At 57.6% G+C, this 18,920-nt stretch overlaps 1 protein-coding gene across 1 annotated transcript; it reads right to left on the bottom strand.

Moving 5' to 3' along the window:
* Positions 1-380: 380 nt before the first annotated feature.
* On the bottom strand, positions 381-18,874 carry PYGB (glycogen phosphorylase B). The gene is made up of 20 exons (XM_080408228.1): positions 18,573-18,874; positions 16,142-16,243; positions 14,178-14,256; positions 13,239-13,342; positions 11,672-11,803; positions 8,839-8,950; positions 7,715-7,797; positions 6,629-6,772; positions 6,189-6,281; positions 5,936-6,082; positions 5,665-5,828; positions 5,198-5,312; positions 4,370-4,471; positions 4,092-4,239; positions 3,504-3,562; positions 3,015-3,156; positions 2,460-2,667; positions 1,910-2,044; positions 1,715-1,781; positions 381-1,441 (listed from the first exon to the last, which is right to left on the bottom strand). Exons 1-20 carry the CDS (start codon positions 18,813-18,815, stop codon positions 1,289-1,291), a joined length of 2,532 nt encoding a protein of 843 aa, XP_080264354.1. The 5' UTR covers positions 18,816-18,874; the 3' UTR covers positions 381-1,288.
* Between the last annotated feature and the right edge of the window lie 46 nt (positions 18,875-18,920).

Here is an 18,920-nt window from a genome sequence, read left to right as displayed (position 1 = left end):
TCCCCACTGGGGAAGGGGGAAATGGGAGCTGCCCGTGGTATTTCTAGCACGGGAGCCCCGTGTACCGTTTGCAGGGCAAAGCCAGCACTGTAATGCCCACCCCAGTGCACACAGTGAGCGTGGCAGGTGTGCAGGTAAATGGCTTTGGCCCTAAGTAGCCCACTGCAGCCTCTGGTAGCAGCTCCCTCCTGTACACCCTGTGCACTGGCAAGGCTGATGTTTCTGCAATGGGCATGCTGCCCCCATGACAGTGCTAGCACCATGCCAGCTGCAGGGGACCACATCCCATGAAGCCGTAGCTGGGGATGGCCAGCTTGGCTTCAGTTGTCATGGCCTGAACTTGTTGCAATCTGAACCTACAGGCAGAGAGTAGTCACAAGTCAGCCCAAAGTCAAACCAGCAGGTGTTCTGGTTGTTTTAATGAGTTGGTGTCACACAGGGGAGTACTGGTGTGCTACATGACATTACTGGTGTTAAATTCTGACCCCAGCACCGGGAGGGACAGGTGGACCAGCATGACCCAGCTGCAGAGGGGGGCAAGAGCTGTGATACGCATTCAGCCCCTGGGCAGCACCCAGCGTACAGCTGCGCCTGGAGAGCCCAGAGCCGCCTTGGGACACAGGACCCAGCTGGTGGCAGCCGGGACCTCTGTGCAGACACAGAGGCTGGAGTGGCTTGTTACTGGGCTTGTACTCAACAGAGAGGTGTGGGAGGAGGCAACGGCAAGCTCTGTGGCAAGGAAGTTGCTGATCCCAGGCCCTCTCCTTGTGGCACACAGCATGTGAGATGGGCGCCTGCACTGGGGCCAGCTGCTTTAAGAGCCAGCCCTGCCCCCTCCAAGTGTTAGCAGGGAAGGGGGTGACCGGAGGGGCAGACTTCCCCTTTCCCTCCCGAGCTCTGGGGCTGGTAGACCCGCTGGAGGAGGATGCGAGACAGGCCCTGCCGGCTCAGCTGCCTGTGTGGCAGGGTGAAGGAGGCCAGGCCAGACTGCATGCAGGGAGAGAGGGGAGGATTGACTTGGAAAGCCCTTGCTAAGCATGGAGCACAGCTGTGGAAGACTGATCTGTGGTCATCTCACTAAAAGCACTATGCAGCACGTGCAGGCTGGATACATAGGTACAAACACGGGGTCCTTTCTCCTCTCCCCCAGCTTCTGTTCCTCAGTCAAGGCTCCTCAGAGCATCCTTCTACCCCCCCCCCCCCATGCCCCCAAGGGAAAGGCTTATTTCTGCAGAGCTGAGCCCGTGTGACTGGCGGGGAAGTGCAGGTGAGGCCCCCTCTGCTCGCATCAATCCCGGGGGAGGTTGGGGGGTGGGATTTTTGTGGCTGATGGCTCCACACCCCAGATCTCCCGGGCGTACTCCGTGATGGTTCTGTCACTGGAGAACTTGCCCGAGCAGGCAATGTTCCTGATGACTTTCTTAGTCCACTCCCGGGGGTCCTGGGAAAAGGAGAGACAATATCAGCAGTCAGCCCCTCTCCCAGCTCTGCCCTGCCTCGCAGCCTTGCAAAGGGCAAACACTTGGCTGGCTTCAACACCACCGCATGGGGCTGCTGAAGCAGCCAAACCTGCTCGCCCTGCCCCGTGCCGCCACGTGTGCTGTCTGTAAGCAGGGCTCTGCAGCAGCACACTCATCCCAGCGCCCCCCGGCCCTGCCACTGCACTGCCACGACCAAGGACCCCATCCTCCCCCTGGCAGCAGGCAGCACTTACCATGAACAGCTGGTCCACTTGGCCTTGGCATTTCATGTACGCCTCGTAGTCTGCAAACACCTTAAACCTGGAACCCAAGGCAGAGTAAGGCTGGGCTTTGCCTGCTGCGGGGTCCCAGGGGACCAGGCCAGCTGGAAAGGGGGCCTGGGCCAGCTGAGAGCAGCCCCCCAAAAGGGGACACTTGCCAGAACTCACCTGTCGTGGTACAGGAGCATGTTCACAAGGTCCCTGAAGCAACCAGGTTCTCGAGGGGAGAAAAACCCACTGCTGATCTGGTCGATAGCCTGTCGCAGCTCTGGCAGGCGCTCGTAGTACTCCCGTGCGTTATACCTGTGTCCAGCAGAGACAGGCTGTAGGGATCGGTGCTCGCTCCGGGGGCCAGCACCCAAGATGTCTGGGGCAGGGAGGGCAAGCAAGGATGTCGTATGGCTCCTGGGTGAGGGGCCTTGCTCCCGGGGCCATGTCCCTCAGCTAGCGGCTCTGAGACTGTGCACGGTGCATGAAATGCTTCTGTGCCCTGGCTCACGTCCCATTCACAGCCACTGTGCTCTGGGCAAGCTGCTTGGGCTGCATCCCTGATGGACCAGCCACTGTCCAGCTCAGGGTGGAGGCTGCCTCCAGCCCCCTGCTTTGTTGTGCTCCAGCACTGCCCAGGGAGCAGGGTGTCCCTCCCAGAGCTCAGAGCTGGGACCTGTATCCCCATCTGACAAGCCCTGGCACGCATCAGGCTCTCCCCAGCACCAACCCTTGGCGATCCAGGGCTTCCACATCCTCCACTCGCATGCCAAAGATGAAGAGGTTTTCTTCGCCTGCCTCCTCAGCCATCTCCACATTGGCCCCATCCATGGTACCAATGGTGAGGGCCCCGTTCACCATGAACTTCATGTTGCCTGTACCTGAAGCCTCTGTGCCAGCTGTGGAGATCTGCTGGGAGAGGTCTGCTGCCGGGATCACTGCCAGGTGCAAGAGAGGTAGGAGTTAAGCCTTGGCACACTGCAGCTCCCCAGGACCTGGGCCCAGCACAGCAAAGCAACCCTGAGCATCTGCTAGTGGCTCTGCTGACCTCAACCTCCGTCCAAGCAGTGCGGCTCTGGGGCAAGAGCCAGGCTCAGCCTTGCAGCCCCAGGCAGCTGCTGTCCCTCCTGCGTGGAGCTGCCCTCCTGCCCTGCGTGCAGCCCTCAGGCCCGTCCGAAGGGAGGGCCAGGTGACCAGCCACGACAGCCTCTCAGGCCAGCCAGTTTCTGGGCTCAGCTGGGACATGCCCAGCTCCTGAGACATGCTTACACAAGACCAGACGTACCCTTCTCAGCCAAGGATACCCGGTAGTTCTCCAGGAAGATGACCTTGAGCCTGTCCCCCACATAGGGATCGTTGTTGATGACCTCACCGATGGACGTGATGAGTTTGATGATCATCTTGGCCATGTGGTAGCCAGGGGCTGCCTGAAGAAGAGCAGCCCAGAAATGGTGAAGGCTTTTAAGGAAGGGAGAACATGAGAGGTGCCACTGCGGATCCTCACCATGGGGAGAATCCAGGCCTCACCCCTGCCATTCACATGGATCAGCAAAAACACCCTAATGGGAGAAGCCCTGGGCCACAGGGAGAGAGTGATGGGGCCTTGTTCAGTCTGATTAGTCCACCAAGGTGTTTCCTGAAGAGCCCGCCAGCAGACACGTGCTGGCTAACCTACAGTGGGCCCAGCAAAGCCACAGAGAGGGGACAGCACCTTCAGCACCTTCCCCACACCCACCTTGAGCCATGCATGCACCACGCCTGGAACACACATTACCTTTCCTCCGATCATAATGGTCCTGGGCACAAAGGATTTGGATGAATCACTTCTGATGCCTGGAAGAGCAGGGCACAACAGCACAGAAGTGGAGATAAACTGGACGGAGATCACTGCGTGCCCCAGAGGTGGGCTGGCGTCCCAGCCCATGTCACGTGGATCCAGCAAACTTGCAGGACCCTGAAGCCCAACCTGGAGCGGTGCTGGGCGAAAATGAGCTGCAAAGTCCTTGGGGAGCTACTCAAGCCAGCAGGACGCAGAGCTCCCACAACTCGCCTCCCTTCGGGGCCCAAAGGGAGCAACCCCAGGGGAGCGGGGTTGTAACCTGCCCCAGGTCAGCCCCAACACCTGCAGTAGAGGCGTGGGGGTTGCCTGGACTCTGGACCCCTGCTGGGCTGGAGATGTGGGCTGTGAGCTCTGTACCACCCTTCAGACCCTGTCTTCCCTCCAGGAGAGGGGCACTTCGTGCCAGGAGGGCAGAGCTAGGCTTGGGAGTCCCTGGCCACCAGCCGGCATGCTTTTAGATGGGAACCCCGGCAGTGAGAGGCCAGGGGACACCCCCTACCCACGAGCCCAGGCAGGACTTACGGTTGTAGAGGGTGACAGCATGCAGGCAGTTCAGCAGCTGCCGCTTGTACTCATGGATTCGCTTGACCTGAACATCAAACATGGATGAAGGGTTGATCTTGACCTTGTACTGCTCCTCCAAGTAGGCGGCAAACTTCAGCTTGTTCTCCTGGCAAGAAAATCTGATGAGGAACAGGCATGGTTTCCAGGCCTGGCGTCAGAAGTGAGTGTTTGCTGCTGGGCTGTTCCTGGGAGCGTGGTGCCTTTAGCCACCTTCCCCCACCTCCAATGCACACTACCTGTTTGACTTTCGCTACGTCCCTGATAAAAGTCTCATTATTGATGAAATCCAGTAGCTTCTTCAGCTGGCTCAGATCCGTGATAAAGCCTTCCCCAATTTTCTGAAAGAACAAACCACGAGAGGGATGTCCCACCTGTGAGACACCTCACCAAGTCCACAATGGTGCTGCCCCAGTCCCACCACGAACTGGAAGAGGCACTCTGCCCAGGAAAAGGGGCAGAGTTTCTTGTGCGACTTTACTCTTCTGTGTCATCAGGGAGCCCAGCAGTGCAGGGGAAACAAGGCACTTGCAAAAACCCAAACAAGTCCCTGCCTTTCGCGGAGCTTTAGAGGCAAGGGTGTGTTTGTGGGTGCGCGTACCAGGGCCTCCTGGCAGCTGGAGATACGGATACATTTAACTGCAGGACGTTACTCAGTTATGGCGTGTCACAGTGGGAAGCAAAAACTTGTGCTAAAGGGCTTGGTAACCAAAGGAGACAGAGCTGGGGCTGGAACTCCAAAGCAGCTCCTTTGTGCCTGTGAAGCCGAATGCTTCCCCAGACTCCCCATCTCGCGCCCCATGGCACTACTCAACAGGTTATGTGCAGCCACCGTGAGGGCAAGGAACTAACCCAAACTTCTGCAAATTTTTTGGCCAGCTAGTCCATCATTGACTTTAAAGCCCTGCCGATACCTCATGCCTACATGTGCACCAGGCGTGCTCCTCCCCAGGCGTCCTCACTCACACCCACCAGCGTCGGCCTCCGCTATGATCAGACCACACGAAGCGGCGATCTGAAGCCAACGGATCACGCTCAGCCCCTCAGTTCAGGTGCTTGCCACTCACCTCAGCAATAACGTCAGCCAGTCCCGGGTTGCACAGCAGGAGCCAGCGCCTCGGCGTGATCCCATTGGTCTTGTTCTGAAACTTCTCTGGCTCCAGCTCATAGAAATCTTTGAACCTGGAAGCCCAGAGAGCTCTCAACCACCCGCCACCACCCAGAGCTGCAGCTGGGCCCCACCATATGTGCTCCTGACCCAGGGCAGCCTCTGCACGTCTCTCCATGACAAGCGTGAACGCTCTGTGCCGCCTCCCGCCCCCACCTCGGCTGCAATGCCCAGGGTTTCACCAGCTCCAAAGGAGAGTGGCTGGACCTTGCGTGCACGTGAAGGAGACAGTGTCCCCAGCCTGCCGTGCCCAGCAGGGCACCCCAGGCAGACCCTGGCACCCGATCCCCCCAGCTAGCCCCCCCGGTTTGCGGGCACAGCCCTGTGAGCAGAGAGTGCGTGTGCCCTGGGTGTCCCCCAACTCACACCGAGTTCTTCACAATGTCCGAGTGGATGCGGGCCACACCGTTGACTGCATGAGAGCCAATCACACAGAGGTGCGCCATATTGATACGTTTGCAGTCTCCTTCCTCGATCACCGACATCCTCCGCAGACGGTCAATGTCCCCTGGGTAGAGAGCTGCCACCCGCTGCAGGCAGGCAGGGGGGCGTCAGTCCCCCATCCACAGGGCCTCGGAGCATTCCCACCCCAAGCGCACCAGAGCGCCCGCAGCCCGCAAGCAGCCTAGTCCCTTACATCCAGATGCATCTGGTTCAGGGCGTAAATGATCTCGAGGTGACGGGGCAGCAGCTTCTCGAACATGGAGACTGGCCAGCGCTCCAGGGCTTCGGGCAGCACCGTGTGGTTGGTGTAGGCACAGGTGCGTTTCGTGATCTCCCAGGCCTACGTGACAGACGGGTCAGCGGGAGGGGAAAGGAGACCCGTGCGAGGGCAGGACAGCAGCCCTTTTCCCTGCGGGGGTCAGCACAGACCTTCCAGCTCCGCTCACCTTGTCCCAATCCACTTTCTCCACATCCACCAGGATCCGCATGAGCTCTGGGATGGACAGGGCAGGGTGGGTGTCATTTAGCTGAATAGCCACCTGCAACACAGACATGCTGGGCTCGGATCTGGCAGTGACAGAATGGTGACAGTGCCCTGCATGGTGGGGCTGGGGTGAGGGTCAGCTCCAAGCCTCTCCTCATGGCAAACGCCCCAGGTAGAGAGCCTGCTCCCAGGGACAGAGCTATTCAACCTTCACAAGTTTTGCTCCAAACTGCAAAATTTTCCGTGGGAAAACAGGCCTGGAGCACCTGCTTTCCAACCCAAATTGCCAAGGTCCTTGCATATGTGCCTCCACTTGGTCCTGAGCACCCTGCTCCCTTCACGACAGGCAGGTCTGGCTGAACTGCCCCCGCCCGCCCCACCCCTCTCTGCCCACAAACTCACCTTGTCTGGGAAGGTTTCAAAGCATGTTCTCACAGGGTCTCTGCAGCCAAATTTGGAGGACTTAAAGCGGCGGATGATGTCTTGGAGGGTAGCAGCCACCACAAAGTACTCCTGTTTCAGCCGCAGCTCCTTGCCTTCAAAGAACTGCAAGCGCGGGGACCACAGCCATCAGTGCTGCAGCTGCCACCCGCAGCGGGCAGCCAGCCCCCTGGAGATGCTCCTGTCCCCTCTGACAGGCTTCCAAATGGGCCTCACAGGTTCAGCACCTCATCAGGGCAGACGCAGATGTTTCTCATGCTGCCTCTAATGGGGCAGCTGCTGTAGGGACTGCCAAGGGGCTCAGCATCCCACACAGCTGCCTCCAAAGAGAAACAGAGCCTGCCGCATCCACACTACTCCCACAGAGCAAGTGCTGCTCCGTCCCTCACCGCAAGAGCCTTCGCAGGGGTTTTGGACCAAGGATCTTGGACTCCCTGCAATAGGAGTGTCTCTGGACAAACCAGCTGTCTCCCATGAGCACTACACTTCATGCTGGTCTGCTTTAAAACACCAACAGGAATGACAGGGGTGGGGGTAAAGTGCGGGAGACGAGCTTTTCCAGTGCAGATGCTAATCCATGAGTAGATAGTGAGGGCTCTTCCCTTTTGGATCTAGTGCCCAGTCAGTGCATGGTCTGGGTCAGTCCCTGCAGTGAGAAATCTCTTGAACTGGGGATGGAAACGAGTCCCTCCTCATGGCCACCTCTGAAATGACAACTTACTTTTGCAAAGGGTGAGCTGTGTAAATTAGCAACTGCCTTGAATTTGAAGGCATTAATACATCTTCCCCTCCTTGCAGCAGGGAACAGAGCAACTGTACAATATGGGCCAAACTCAGCTGCCATCAGTCAGCAGAGCCCCCCTGGAGCCAGCAGAGCTGTATGTTCACTGAGAATTACAGGGGCAACCTACTGTATTAAACCCCCTCAAACCAGAACAATAAACATCAGGTGGCCATGACCTGGTTCCAGGGTTTGCAAACAAGGTGATGCAACTACAGGGAGGATGGTCCCGAGCAGCAGGGAAGAGGGGCAAGAGAGTCACTCACGTTGTCATTTGGGTACAGGACTCTGGATATGTTTTCTGCCAGGTTTCTGTCCAGCACTGCCTCGATGTAGTCACCCACGTTGACTGCAGCAAGCAAGAAACACACAGAGCACTGCAGCAGCTGTAGAGGTTCAGGCAGGTCCCCCACACTGTGCTTTTCCCTCTTGTCTTGTAGAGAGACGGGTAACAGGGACATTCAGGCTGGTGTTAATAAGCAGGAATGTACGTGTGAAAGGCTCCAGAGAGACGGGAGATGGGCTAAAAGAAAGGCACATCTCCATGCAGGTTCTCAAGACACATATATTAGGAAGGATGGACAGAAACTGAAGACAGATAGCAGCCAGAGAAGGCAAAACTGAAAGGAAGCAAGTGACCAGCCATCTTGCTTAAGGACTAAGGAGAAATGGGGCTGGGCAAAGAAGCACAGACAGCAATCATGTTCAACTCCTAAAGGGTACAAAAGGCAGCTCACAGTCACAATCAAGAGACATTATGAGGACTCAAGAGCCATCACCTCTTGTGCCACACAAGCTTTCCTGGCAGGGCTGCTTGGACACACACCTCTCTGCGCTTGCCAGTATGGAAGGATAAATCAAATTAGTCTGCTCTAAAATCTTCCCCTTCTGTAACAGGCCAGCACTGACATTTGGTATGTGAGTTGCCCTGCATCTGCTCTTCAGCACTACAATTAGAGCCTGAAAAATGCACTAGAGAGGTCACACATAGATCCAAAGGAAACCAACAGTGAGGTGGGCTTTGCTGCCCTTTTCCTTCAGCACTGAGATGATGCTGCACAGAAATGACCCTCCATGGCAAGCGTGGGTTTGCAGCTCATTTGGTGATGTGGGGAATGCAGTGGCAGGTGGCTTACTGCCTGGGGAAGGCATCGGGCAGGTTTTAAGAGCATGGTAAGTGTGATGGGGATGGGTGCTCTGGCGCATAAGGGCTCTAGAAGGGGTTGGAGACAGCATGATCCATGAATGCACACACAGCACTGTGTTTTGGAGGCAGCCAGGAGATACAGATAAAGCAGGCCAGGAGGGAAGCACTGTGCCAGGTGCTGTGCTCACAGGAAAAACTGCGTCCCAGCTGGGCCAGGGAAGGCAGCGGAGGGATGGCACTTACACTCTTGGAGGTTGAAGTCATTGGGCGCTTTTGCAGACCACAGCCTCATGGTGTTTACAGTGTTGTTCTTGTATCCCGGCACTGGTGTGTCGTAAGGCATAGCAAGGACAACCTGCGAAAGGACAGTATCCCCCTCTGATTAGCAGCACGCTGGACTCAGAGAAGGTGGGAAAGTGGCTAAAACCTCTGCAGGAAGAATCCAGAGGGCACAGGCAACTCCTGGCTGTGGTAAGACTCTCACCTCACTAAAACACACCTGCTGAGCTTCACAGACTTCCCTGCTACCATGGGCACTTCCAGCACCCACTGGCGAAGCATTAATAGGAGAAGCAGCGCTGTTGGGAGTTTTACTGACAAACTGGAGTTACAAGCTCATCGATGAACTGTAAAACAGAGTTGCAAGCAACCTGCTGACCTTCCTATACCGACAGGTATACCCATCAGTTATCCATCAGGGCACTGCAAGCACCTGCAGCTGGCCACTGCGATTCCCTCTGTGCTGGGGCAGGGCCAGGGCAGCAGGGACCTTTGTGTTTCCATCTGGGATAAACTCCACAGCCTGCAGCCTGCCTGCGAGCCTTCTGCAGCCTGCCAGGACCAAACCCTACCACCGCAGCACCATTCCCAGAGCAATTCACCCCACGTTCAAGGTTTGTTGAACCTGCCCAGGTAAATCCACCGAGATCTCCAGCCCTCGAACTCAACAGGAGCGTGAAGCTACCAGTGCAGCCTACAGAAGATGCTTAAGCATGAGAGTGCTGCACACATGGCTACGAGGTGTAACACTGGGGCTCCCAGCTCAGATTACACTAGCCAGGCAAGGCATGGGTCTGCTTCCAAGCTTGTGTGTTCCAGCTCACTGCTGTGCCAATACCTGCATGCCTCCAGACCTGCTGAGCAGCAAGGCAAGGCACCCCAACCTCAGCCTGGAATGAAGAGCTTGAGGGCTTATGCCAGCAGAGCTGAATGGTGCTTGCAGCTTAGAGCGAGGCCCTGATCCTGCAGCACACAGCCTGGGCCACCTCTCTGGCGCTGGCAAAAGGAGCCAGCACTCTCCCAAACAAGTCAGCTTGTACTGGCACAACAGCCCAGCAGCCAGAGGCTGTCCCCAGGCAAAGATGCAAGATGCAGCAGAGAACTGAAGGAGCTGTGCTCACAGGGCAGGAAAATCCTGGCAGATGAGTGTGTTGGCCCTGAACAGCCGCTTCGTGCTGGCATCAGCAACACCTCCCTTCTGGGGAGAATCAGCAAGAGCTCAGGCTCTCGAAGCTGCTATTACCAGCACCGAAGATGGAAGCAGGCAGAAAGCTGCCTGGCCTGAGCCACGGGACTGGAGCCCACATCACATGGACGGAGCGATGCTATATTTGGAGACTGCGTCTTTGGCTTTTTTGAGGCTTTCCAACTCGTTCCCTTAACAGCACTAGCTGAAAATTCACCTCCTTGTAGGAAGCAGTGTTTCCACTGCGCTGCTTGAGATCCCTGGAACCCTGGTCTGCTGCTGGGGTCAGAAGAGGAGCACACTGAAGGCAACGGCACTCGGTCCCCAGGTGGATGTCTGCTTCTCTAGAGAGCTCTGGCACAGTGCCTCTAGGCCAGGGGTCCTCAAACTACGGCCCACAGGCCAGGTGCGGCCCCTCAGGGTCCTCAATCCGGCCCCCGGTATTTACAGACCCCCCCGCCCCCCCCCGCCGGGGGTTGAGGGGGGAAACCAAGCAGCCGCAGACGACCTCCTGCCACTTCATCCGCGCGCCGGCCCCCTGTTTAAAAAATTTGAGGACCCCTGGGCTGTTCACAGGGTTGTGGTTGAACCTTGGGGCTGTGTGTGTCCTGTGAATGGCCTAGGTCAATGCACTGCCTTTGACAACCAAGGTCCCTGGAAAAGGACCTGGTTTACTTCTCCTCTGAGTGGGCCCAGGCAACTCTGCAACTGAGCTTCAGCTCTTGGCGCTGAAGAGAACAGCTTGGCTTTATGACTGTGTGCTCCTCGGATGGCCAGAGCTGGCTCACCAGGCTGAGAGACCCCTGAACGTCATGGGAACAAGGCTAGGTCATGCCCCTGAATCCCAGAGAAATTCATCAAACCTCCTTCCTCCATCCTGGGCGGTGCTTAGGCAGGAAAGGCTGAAGCGTCTTCAATCCTCTTAATAAATCTGCACCTCGTTAAAGCTTGCCTTCCTCAGCTGTAAGACTGGAATGCATTTGCAGCACAGCAGCCTGTGCCCTGAGCAGGCACGTGCTCCCGAAGCACAGCGTCACCTCCCCAGCTGCGGGAGGCTGAAGAGGCGTTTGCTCTCCACGATGCCACAAAATGAGGCCTCCAGGCAGCATGCCTCCAGCCTCCCCTGACAGCACCCTCCCTGCCAGGCTGCTCTGGGAAAGAGGAACTTGCTCTGATCGTAGGAGTTAAACACCCACAGGATCGCTCCATGGCCACCCCCACGGCAGCAGTGCCAGCACCACCTGGAAACTCCTTGGGTTTGAGCGAGCAGCAACGTGGACGGAGCCCAGCATGGCTGCCAGGAATGCAGTTCTCCGACATAAATCCACGGAAGACTGTGGGGCTTCACACTTGAGACCAGTAGAGAAGGAGGCCCCAGCCAAGGTGGTTACAGCTCCAGCTGAGCACCATCCCTCTTTTTCCTCCCGTCCTGCTGCAGCCCTGGCCAGCAGAGTCACTTTTGTAATGGCAAAGGCAGCAGAGAGGTGTTTGTTGCCTGACTGGGAGAGAAGCCAAGCCTGACCACCTCGGGCACTCCGGGGATGGACTCGCCCGCTCCGCGCTGCCCTGGCCCACCCTCCCCCTGCCCAGCACCCAGGGGGACGCTGGTACCTGGGTGTCGACCCACTTCACACCGTCGGGGGTGTGATCCACACGGCCGTAGAAGTGCACGGGGAGCATGTACTCGGGGCGAGCTTTCTCCCAGGGATTGCCATAGCGCAGCCAGTCATCGGCCTCCTCCACCTGCAGGAACAAACGGGGTTCAGGCGCTGGCTTGCATCCAGGTGAGGCTGAGCCAGGCTCTCAGGAGGGAGGCCGGTTGAAAAGCAAAGCTTTAGTAAGCTGGCTTTAAAAATGGATATGCAGAGGCCTCTAGAGGACAGCCGGGCTTTTTGAGACATGGACGACTACATCCCAGCTGGTATAAACAGCTCAGCCTCTGTGGGCTTTACAGAGCTGTACGGGTTCAATCCACCCAGCCTGCACAGACCGCTGCACTCAGTCTTGGGGCCTTCACACCCAGTCCCGCCGCGACAGTGGGATACACGGGATTTGGTTCCCTAGAAGCCCATTGTTGCTGTTCCTGGCCACAAACCATCCCCTGTAACCCAGGTCTCGTTACCCGCTCCTGCCCTCTGCCAGAAGGGATTCCTTGTAGCAGCACCCGTGGGAGCGGACGGACTGGGCAGAGCCAGCCAGGGCGGGTGGGCAGCAGAAGCCAGAGGGGCTGAGGCACCTGGGGAGATGCTCTGTGCGCACAAGCATTTCTGCCAGGTGGGGGGCTGGTCTGAGCCACAGCCTAGCATCGCCACCACCCCTGTTCTTTTTTAAGTAACATTAAGTCAGTTGCAGTGGATGGTTTTTTTTTCTGTTTTCACCATTTATAGGACCGCAGAATTACAGCTTCTTGGTGGGGAAGGAGAAAAAAACCAACCCTCAAACCTCTCGCTCTCCTTGACTTATGGAGAGCTATTTTAAGAGGAAAAAAGGTCCTTTATGCTCAGAAGCAAGGCAAGTATCCTAATGGAAACCCTTTCCAGACATATACTAGAGAAAACAGCCAGCTGGGGCAGTTTTTTAGTCTATTTTCGCTTGCAAAATATTACGACCATTAATGCTACAGGACAGTCCCCGTTTAAGCCCCCACTGCCCATCTCCCAAGGAACCTGTAGGAGAAACGACACCCCAGGCACATGCACGTGTTCCATCATGTTGAAGTTCATCCTCCACCAGGGCCCTTCATGAGGTGTTCAGCCACTCGCCATCCTTTGTCTGACTGTGCCCCCTCACTGCCAGGCTGGATGGGCCCTCAGGCTGTGACAGCTGTGCCGTGGAGCCCTGGGCAGGGAGAGCTCTGGCCTGGTCCCAGCCCACCCCTACTCCAACACCACCTTGCCACACTGGTGACTGGCGTGGCTGAGCCTGCATGTCCCTGGGTGACATCTGCAGCACACCCCCCACTGCCCTCATCGCCTCCCTTTGCTCACACGACCCCCAGGCTCAGCAACACTGGCAGGAGGGGACAGCCCACCTGGCACCAGGGGGTGGGCTCCAACGCCCGACTTACAGCTCAAGGCACCGCAGCACTGCCTGCATGGCCAGGCTTTGCCCACAGGCAGGGGTGGCCACTGCAGCATGAGACAGAAAAAGAAAGGGTGACTTGAGTTTGCCAATGTACCTGCCAGCCATCAACAATCTTCTGATTGAAGATACCGAACTCGTAGCGGATGCCGTAACCATACGCCGCCAGCCCCAGCGTGGCCATGGAGTCCAGGAAGCAAGCTGGAAAAGCAGAGCATGGTCACATGACAAAAAAGCTCACCCCTTGCCCGCTGCACCAGCTAGGGCACGCCGGGCATGGGGGCAAGGAGCCGCCAGAACCAGTGCTGCTGGGAACATCTATCACTCAGAGGAAATCCGCATGCAGAAGGGCCAGCCTGCAGCAGGACCCCACGCACGTCCCGCCTGGCCATCACAAACACCCCAAAGCTGGTGACAAGGACAGATCACCAGAAACCAAAATCCAGCCTCATCACAGTGAGAGCTCTTCTAAGCTTGCCTGAGGTGCCCACGCCTGGCCCGACACCTGCCTGCCTGGTAAAGCTGGGCTTCTGACCCCGATTCACAGCTCCCACCAGCTACTTTGCTATTATTGCTGGCAAAGCAAACCCTTCCAGCCCTCAGCCCAGGGCAGCTCTGGTAAACATCAGCCACAGCATTTCCTCTGCCCTGGGGAGATCTCACCTCCAGCAGTCCTGTGGGACAGGAAGACTAAAATAGCAGCCAACAATCTGCCTATGTGAGAGCTGCTTGGGTGCCTTGAAAAGTTAGAGATTTCACAGGGAGGTGAGGAGAAAGGCTCCAGACAGCCTCTTCCAGCCGCAGCCCCACCTGCTGTGCTGCAGACTGCATCTCCGGCTCGCACTGGGGGGGGGGGTGTGTGCTCGTTTCTGGCCAGCCAGGAGCAGGCAGGAGGGCACCACACTGCTGAAGGGCTGTGGGGCAGCTGAGGGCTGAGATATGCATGCTGCCTTGCAGGCAGAACAGCCTCCAGCCACGCCACCCTTGATCCCCGTGTGCTCTGCGTGAGGAGGGGGCTCCCCTCTCCCCATATTACCTGCCAGGCGGCCCAGGCCTCCGTTTCCCAGCCCAGCATCTTCTTCAATTTCTTCCAGCTCCTCCAAGTCCAAACCCAACTATCGGGAAAAGAGCCACAGCAGAACATGTCACCAGCCAAAGCCCATGGTCACCACTCCTCTCCAAGGAGGGCAAACACAGATCCCAAAACAACCCACACTGCAGGAAATTAAACCCATGGGGGTCTCTGCATCCTCCCACCCTCCCCTCCACACAAAGCATCTCACCAGCCTCTGGTCCCCAGGCAGCCCACTTAATTGGAAAACAATTTAGAACCACCATCAAACATCGCCTTCCCATGAATTACGTTTCCTTAGAGACCTCAAACAAAACACTTGCTTCCTGGCAGCCCCTCATGCCAGGAGGCCCTTCCACCGAACTCGCTGTCAGAGCTGGGATGGCGAACAGCCGGGTCAGCACACAAGGGACCCCTGTGTCCTCCCAGGTACGCACGCGGCCCCTCTGCTTGCACCTGCCCCGTCCTTGAGGAAAGGCACAACCACGCTGGCAGCTGGTTACGGCAGCGCTCGCCATGCTGCTTCGTGCCTTCCTGCATCATGCCCCGCCTGCCGCCCAGACCCTTGGCCAGAGCCCACGGCTGGATGTGTTTATCGCCTCAACTGCAGCTCTCAGGCCATTTGTTCTCCAGCCTGGGGGCTGCCGCTGCCAGAAGAAGGCTAAGCATGCCAGCAGCAAGGATTCTCAAAGAGCCAAGAGATGCTGCCTCTTAGGCAGGCAGCGGTATCTCACCTTCCCACCTCAGTGCCAGGGGGGACAGCAGGGAGTCAGGCCAACACCATGGGCGCTCCCCAACTCTCTCCCAGTGCTTCAGTGGTCTGCAACCACAAGCCCAGAAAGCCTCATGCATGGCTTGGTGGAGTCACAAAACCTGAGGGGAATTCTCAGAGTCATGGTGGACATGAGACCCCTTGATCCTAGCCAGCCACTGGCCGTGACAAGCCCCACGTCGCACGCTACAGCGAGGGAAGTCTCCACTTGTGTGTTGGCCAAATCAGCAGGTGGAAAATGCCTTGCAAAGGGACTTGAGGATCCTCCCAGAAAAACAACAGCCTGCCGTCCAAGGTGCGACAGCTCAGAGAGGAAATGTGTCAGGTCCCTCCCTGGAAATCCCTTCCCATCTCCCGGCAGGGAAAGTGCTCACCAGGACATTTCATCAGCAATCACAGCACTGAGGGACAGTGACAGAGCCCAGCTTCTGCTAGACAGTGTAACACGGATCAATCCGGTGGGGCAGGGGGGAAGAGGGGAGGGGGAAATCAAGATTTTGGGTGAGAAAGCCCAAAAACTCAGTCAAAAAGGGTCACTGTCCTGCTGCAGAGGTGGCTGCAAGCCTAAGTAACCACAGCCTCCCATTTATGATTGCTTTGGTTGTACTCAGCGGGTTTTTTTCCAGTTTGAACTCATCTGATGACATTTTAATTCAAGCAAACGATTTCTTCCTTCCCAGCGATTCACGTTTATCTGGCAGCGCCACTGCAGTGCCTTCTGTACCTGTGTGTATGAGCTGTAATTTGGTGCTTTGGTGCTCCAGTTTCCCCTTCCGGCCCAGCCTCCCCCATCAGACTACATCTCCCGTGATAAGCCATCATTTCTCCTAGTAATGGAAAGTTCTCTGCAGCCTGGGACTCCCTAAGTCTTTTGGGATACTGGGTGTTGCTTTCTAAATACTCTTCCGGATTTTCCCAGCCAACACAGGAAAACGGTGGTTTGAGAAAACCATACTCCAGCTCTCAAGGAACCCCAAGGTCCTCCCACGGTCATCCCTAGGGGATGCAAAACACTAACAGAGAGCCAAGCCTCGCCTCCTTTAGTCAAAATAACACATCCTTAGAAGGAAGCCCTGAGCAGCGAAGATACCCAGCCCTCCACATAGGAAAATATGGCCAGTCCCTCAGGGGAACCCCGGTATCCCCAAGACTTCACCTGGTAAATGGCTTCATCGCAAGCGTTCTGCAGACCCAGGTTCACCATTGTGTTCTGCAGAGTGCGGCCCATGTAGAACTCCAGGGACAGGTAGTAAATGCGCTGGGAAGGCAAAGCAAGACACTTACACACAGCATAGCACTTCACTTTCACCAAAACCGCTTAAAATTAAGAGCAGACCTGAGTGTTTTCCAGAGTAGGAACGCCTTCCCGAAACTGGCTCTTGGCGCCTGCCCCTGGACACCACGCACCAGTTTGTTTGTCAGAAGGCTCTGGTGTGGGATGCTAGCCAACCCTCCACCAACGTGTCTCCCTGCCAACAGCCTTCTATAGAAAAATCTTGTTGCCTGTTAAGTGTTTCCCTAATTAACTTAGGGCAAGAATTATCTAGGATGCTGCACGGTATCTTTACACACTGTCAAGCTCAGCTGAGGTGATGCTTACACTGGGCTTGTGAAGTTTTCCCATGCTGAGCTGAAGCTGACCCACAGCCTGCCGGAAGCCGGAGCGAGCCCCCCGGCCCTGCACGCCGGCCAGGCCCGGGGCCAGACCCCTTCCTAGCAATCTTCCAGCGCTCCCATCACATGGGTCCTCCTGTTCCCCCCACGCCAAGTTTCACACACATGTTGAACAAATAAACTGTCCTGTGGGCAGCAGGGTTCCTGGCATGACGTGCAGCACAGGCTCCTCTGCGGTGACTTTCCAAGTTTCAGAGAAGCTGTGCCTGCGCCGCGAAGGCTAACAACAGCCTGCCTGCAGGACCAGAAGCAGGATGTGCAAACTTCTTCCCTAACTCAGATTTATCAGTATAGATATTTTTATAAATAAACAGGGATTTTTAACAGAGAGGTAGCCTGACTTCAAATCGTGCTTCTCTTTGAATCTCTTTCCTTTGTAGCTGGGACCTTTCCCCACTAAGCAGCGGGATTACGCACTCTGCCACCTCTGCTGGGACTCTGAAAGGGTCCATCTGTTCCTCGGGGCTCATCGGAAGGACTGAAAACATCGCACAGTTGCATAAATACTCTGCTCCTTTCAGTCTCCTGCAGGGACATGTTTCTTGTGAAAGTCTGTGAGCACAGCGGACAGTAAGCGAGCCCTCCCCAAGCTCCTCTTAACCTTTATGGGATCTGTGCAATCTCTTCCGTTAGTGCAGCAACATGGATCAGAGCTCATTTGTGCGAGTAAGGATAAAAGGGAGAGCTCCACACACCAGCATCACCCCCAGTGCCTGTACAGCCATACCGGTCTGACAGCGCAGTTTGATTCTTGTGTCAAGGCAATATTCATAACCCCGAGAAAAAAGCTGACGTGGGGAGGCAGCTGCCTGCGCGTCGGAAGGTATGTGCCTTTTCTAGCACACACCTGCCCCCTGGGGCTCTCCGGTTTAGTGCTGGATCAGGTCACGATTCAAAAGGCTTAAGGCTTCTGAATAATGTCCTGCAGCCCCCAACACCTCCTACATCGCCACCCTGACTTGACAAGCGCGGAGGAGAGGAGGGAGCCGGCCAAGTCCCCTGGGAATCACCAGCTCCCTGGGGTGCGGTGACCTGGGACAGCTTGTCTGGTTTGCCCAAGGCAGGAAGCTCCTCTCCAGCCTGGAACCTGGGCTGCCCGTGGCCACGCTCTGCAGGAGCTCAGCCAGGACACAGCTGTGCTGAGGCATGTGCCAAGACATGGAGGTGATGATGCCCACAGGGGACACCACCGCGGTGGTGCAGGTGCGGGACACGCCTGTGGTGAAGCATGCAAGAGTAGCCAGCAGCATCGAGGCCTGCACGATGACACGCTTACAGGGGGCTCACAGGGGACATGGCTGTGACAAGGCACAGGGTGTCACAGCTGTGGAGATGCCCAAGGGGGGATGCGGCTGCAGCACAGCTCATCGGGACAGGGCTGCAAAGAAGCCTGTGGGGATGCAGCCCTCCACGAGGGATGCCACGCCCATGGGGACACAGCTGTGGCGAGACCTGCGTGCGTGAGGGACACATCTAGGGCAAGGCCTGCAGGGACACAGCCATGGTGAGATGCAGGAGAGCCACGGCCTACGGCAAGGTACACACTGGGAACGTGGCCACGGCAGTGCCCGTGGGGACACTGGGTGTGTGCAGGGAACATGGCCCATGGGGAAGAAGCCACGGTGGGGTGCGTCAAGGCCATGGCACAGGGCCGCAGCTGTGGTGGTGCCCATGGGGACGCAGGGTCCGTGCAAGGGCCAAGGCTGTGGCGGTGCCCACGGGGACACAGGGTGCGCGGGGGGGGACGCGCACGACTGTGGCGGTACCCACGGGGAAGAAGCCACGGCAAGGGGGCCCCGTTCGTGGGAATGGCCCCGGGCCGCGGCGGCGCCTGCCGGGGCAGATGGCAGGGAGGGCGCAGCCGCCCCGTCCCGGTCCCCGTCTCCCCGCCGCGGCGGGCCGGGGGGGCTCACCTTGGGGTCCCGCTCGTAGTAGTGCTGCTGGGTGCGGATCCAGCGCCCCACCAGGTGGTCGCGCACGGTGTGGGCCAGCGCGAAGTAGTAGTCGCGGGGGGTGGCGACGTTGCGGTCCTTGACGAGGGTGAAGTGCAGGTGGCGGTTGAAGCTCTTGCGCACCTCGGCCACGTCCCCCAGCCCCGCGATGCCCCGCACGCTGATCTGCTTCCGCCGCTCCCCGTCGCTCAGCGGCGCCGCCATCCCGGCGCTGCCCCCGCCGCTCCCGCTGCCGCAGCCGCAGCCGGAGCCGGAGCCGGAGCCGCCGCCGCGCCTGCGCCTGAGCCCGCCGTGAGGCGGGGCCCCGCT

The sequence above is a fragment of the Falco punctatus genome (genome assembly GCF_963210335.1).
Source record: "Falco punctatus genome assembly, chromosome: 12".
Lineage (NCBI taxonomy): Eukaryota > Metazoa > Chordata > Aves > Falconiformes > Falconidae > Falco > Falco punctatus.
Note: the sequence above shows the minus strand (reverse complement) of the source record. Positions and strands in the feature narration are given on the sequence as shown.